Source organism: Barbus barbus, assembly GCF_936440315.1.
Source record: "Barbus barbus genome assembly, chromosome: 19".
Taxonomy (NCBI): domain Eukaryota; kingdom Metazoa; phylum Chordata; class Actinopteri; order Cypriniformes; family Cyprinidae; genus Barbus; species Barbus barbus.
Window position 1 is genome coordinate 19,988,330 of NC_136747.1, and position 4,590 is coordinate 19,992,919.

The 4,590-nt window shown below is 36.3% G+C and overlaps 1 protein-coding gene across 1 annotated transcript; it reads right to left on the reverse strand.

Annotated features, from left to right (window-relative positions):
- Window positions 1–2,918: 2,918 nt before the first annotated feature.
- Window positions 2,919–4,590, reverse strand: LOC306885206 (pro-neuropeptide Y; the record flags this gene model as incomplete). The annotated part of the gene is made up of 4 exons (XM_079441597.1): window positions 4,534–4,590; window positions 4,044–4,231; window positions 3,116–3,193; window positions 2,919–2,943 (listed from the first exon to the last, which is right to left on the reverse strand). Exons 2-4 carry the CDS (start codon window positions 4,229–4,231, stop codon window positions 2,919–2,921), a joined length of 291 nt encoding a protein of 96 aa, XP_079297723.1. The 5' UTR covers window positions 4,534–4,590.

Consider the following 4,590-nt stretch of genomic DNA (forward strand, 5'->3'; position numbering starts at 1 on the left):
ACATACACAATGCCAATCAAACGCTAAGCCCCGCCTTTCGCATGACGTCTGTGTGAATGAACCAATCAGAACGCGCTCTGAGTTTACGCCTCGCCCTCTTGTGGCAGATTAAGCTAGTGGTTGCATTGATTAATGCGTTTGAACCATAGTGAGAGAAGGCTGAGCGATGTGTGAGTGTTTTATCTAGTAAATAATAATAAATGAAGTTGAACGGGTTTTTTTTGTGTATAAGCACATTAGAATGCCTTTTATATTAGAATTCATATTATCCAAAGACTAAAACACAGGACAAACGATAAGAATCAGGGCAATAGTTTTGCCATATAATTTGCATTGTATTTAACAGGCAAAATTGTAAGGCCTAACTATAAAGCTCTCTTTATATCTCTACCGTTTATATTATAATATGTAACTAGTTTGACAGAATCATGTAAGCTGCATATAATCAGCAAGATTGTAAAAGGCACAGCTTTAAGAAAATGAATAAAAGCCAGATACTGGATCCTCGAACACAAGAGGGCGCACTTTATACAAAATGCATTTTTTGCTGTTTCGTCTAGTCTCGTATGTTGTTGAATGCCTCGTGATTCTGGTGCAGGTGAAACGCCTTTTGGTGAAGATATTTACACTTCTGGAATCAGTAAACCCATCAGTGGAGTAGTACAGGGATAACAAACCTCTAATGTACTGTTCCTCTTTTTTGGATCAGTTTTAGCAAATCATACAGCCCATTAGGCCTGAACAGTTAGATCAACGTTAGATCACCTATAGTGCTAATAGACATTCATAACATAACACAGTCAGTACTAGACAAGGGACAATGACATATAGGCCTACTATAGCTATGGCCAGAATAGAGCACTAACATACTAGTTCTACTATTTGTGTAGTAGCCTACATATTGTGCATATGCCAATTTTGACCTATTATGCAATATGCAGCTAAAGATATCAGGACATCAATCACAATTAAGCATGCAACGTAATGAGGTCATTTAACAATAGCATTTTGCTGTTTAAAATGTTTGTTGTGCACTTTCAATTACTAATTTTAAAAATCATAAGCAATGTGCGATGTATTTTGCATAGTATGCAGCAAGCAACAATAGTATAGCATTGGTTTGTGCATCATCACTGTAAAAACCAAAGCGCCACCATAAAATCTGCACTCACACTCTATTTTTGTCATCTTGAGAGACTGAGGAAAAAATATCATTTCTGAAGCAAAATAGTGAGCAGCTGAAGTTTTTACAGTGCATTGTGGGAGTTTAAACATTTCAGTACTTGATTTTGACAGTGGGACATGCCTGAAACCCCCGGCATGCTTAACATTGAGTACTGAGTTGAAGGAAGTTGATTGAAATACACGCTGTGTCTGAATATGCCCTGTAGAATGCAAAAATTTGTACATCAGCTGTCAGAATATTCAGTATTCATAAAACAGCAACACGGCTGATGTTGTATAGCATGGTCATTTGGAGATGGCAACATGGTATAAGTAGTGCAAGGGTACCATCCTGTTCCTGGAGAGCTACTGTCTTGCAAAGTTCAGCTCCAACCCTGATCAAGTTACCGGACCCAGCTCATTATGATCTTCAGGAGCTCTTGATACTTACAGACAGGTGCGTTGGAGCAGGGCTGAAACTGAACTCTGCAGGCAGGTAGATCTCCAGGAACACCTCTGATGTAGTGTGTCAATATTCTGCTACATACATGCTGAGATACACTGACAAGATGTACTTTCAGAAGAAACTAAAACATATGAACTGTGTGCACAATTAATATGACAGGAAACAGGAAATCAAAACTGGAATACATGCAAAAGACAAAACATAAATGACATAAAATGAAAGGACATACGTGACAAGCAGAGTCTGACAAAACTGTAGATAATAAAACATTGAAGAATATAATAAAACATTGAAGCCATAAAAAGCAAACATTTGCATATGTGGTTCAACGCTTACATTTTTAATGCTTCGAACGTCACATTTTCGTCACTTTCATTATAATGAAAATTATTTTCACGTAATTATGTTATTCATCTTTCTAATGTTCAAAATATGTAAATTTTGGCAAAGACTTTTTCTGATTTATATGCTCTATATATGTATGTATATATGTATATTCGATATGTAATGATCTACATGCATTCTTAATTTAATATTTTTTATCTTATAATAGAATTTGTGTTCAAAATTATTTGACCCTCTTTCAACATCTTCAATAATTAGCAACAATTAGTTCTAAACAAATTGATAATCATATGACCAATAGGTAATTTGTTGAAAATTGAAGACCTTCAAACAATTGAAGACCTTGGTTTACGAGTCTGACTCTCTAACCATTAGGCCACGACTTCCCCCTAATTTTAAAGCATACTATTACTTTTTGAGTTTTATTTTCTTGATGAAACTGCTAGGAAACATTGCACTAAGCTCTGGTTATATTCTTACACTTGACTGACATGATTTATTGAGAGCAGCAAACAGGAAACAAAGACAAATCTTTCAAATATAGTGGACTTTATTAGCACGGTTATACTGTACAGTCAGTAATGTTCTCCTTTGATATTGAGGATTACAATGGACACGACACACATACACACATTAAGTCTCTGTACAATCGTCTTGTTGAACGGCTGACTGAACTTCGATGAGTCAAGAAAGAGCACACGTCAACAAGACCATATTTATATGTTAAAGCATTTCACATATATGTGTACTTGTACAAACATAATGATTTGATGTGCTGTTTGAATGTTCTGCAGTATTTTCACTATCCTGACGATGGCTGTGGTACTTTGCAGCAAGTTGCTGATCTTGATGATGCAGAAGCTTTCAATTTTATGAGATCTGGTTGCCGTAATAGTTAACAGGATGACACATGGACATAACTGGATTAACACAGTTGCTGAGATCACCACACCAAATGGTCCTCATATCTGTGAATAAACAGCCATAAATTCTTATTATTAAACACAAATCTTTCTACACAATAAACAGTGTTTATCAGTCAAAATTTCATTGTTCATGAATGGTGAGTGGAACACTGATTGATTATATTATTGCCATAAAATGATCTTTATCTACTTAAAGTCCATTTAGAAATCTTACCTTGTCTGGGGGTGGGATTCTGTTTCACCAATCAGAAGGTCTGAAATTAAGGTGTCAGCACTGGACCTTTTGCCATACCTGACAGACAGAACCAAGAAGCAAAAATCACACCAGTGTAAGAATTATACAGTAGCCTACTTATAAGTGGAGTCAAGTTTTGAAAAATAAATTTGAAAAAGAAAACATTAGACATCAGCCTGCTTAAATATTTAGCGACTTCTGTAACCGACCTTCAGTATGCAGTATTGTAAAGAGTAGGACTCTAGCTTATGTAATGTATCTTTTGTAGCTAATGAATTTGCTGAAAATCACGTAGCTAAATCCAAATTTTAAGTTTCACTTGTTTCTCATAATAACTCCAAGACGAATCCACTTTTGAATTTCCAGCTCACTTGTGATCTATGTTCTCCCCTTTCTCTAGTCCGAGGTCTAAAAAAAGTTTTAGTTAGCATATTCGGAAGACTTTTAGCCTGTAACCGTTCCTTAGAATTTCTGGTCGATAATACTCGCTGTCAAAAGACCTGTAAAGAAACAAGACCAATTAATTTTTGTAAGCCGAAAACCACATCCCGCTGTTTTAACGCAACAAAGAATCACATTTAATGCGCCGCTGTTAATTAGAGAGTCAGCGGGGGTTTATCTGTGGATTAACACGGTGCTTTTGAAAAGAAAGAACTATGGACTATGTTATAGTTTTCCAGCCCCCCAGGTGCTTCAATATAGAGAGGGAACGTTTTAGGTTTCAAAGTAAACCACTAAATCTGCAGAACAGATTAACTTTAGTCGATAATAAAATGAAAGTAAAGGGTGTTCTGGGATTTTGAGAACAGAGAAAAACAGACATGAGAGACAGAAACAACTTGAAAAAGAATTTGTGAACATTTCTGTTCAGTTCTTTTGATGAGTAAATTATATACAACGAGCTCACCTCTGCCGTGTTATGAGGTTGATGTAGTGTCTTAATGCAGAATAATACTTGGCGAGCTCCTCCGCAGGTGCGTCCTCTCCAGGGTTGTCAGGTTTTGTTGGGTACCCTTCCGTTAGAGTTCCCAAGCAGGCGAACAAGAGGAAGGCGCACGCTGCCCAGCCGATCCACATTTTCATGTTTGGATGCATCTGAGAGAAAACCAAGCAAAAATATTTGTTATAAAACATAATGTAATGTTCGTAAAAGTAACTCATAGCCCTATAAAAACACGTCCGAAAGACGTTTGTGCTGGATTGCGATATGCGTAAAATTAGAAATGATAGGGTTTCTGTCATCGTAAAACTTTACGTTTTATGCATCTAATAATGCTAACAGAGACATTTAATAATGATACCTGCTTCATTACCTTCTGAAAAGAATAAAACTTTAAATAAAATGAAGCTTTAAAAGTTTTCAAATGTGAAAGTCTAATAAAATGGTATACTTACACTCCCTTGAATGAGGTCTTGATTGCACTTCTTGCTCGGTGGGTGTCGACTTCTCCGAT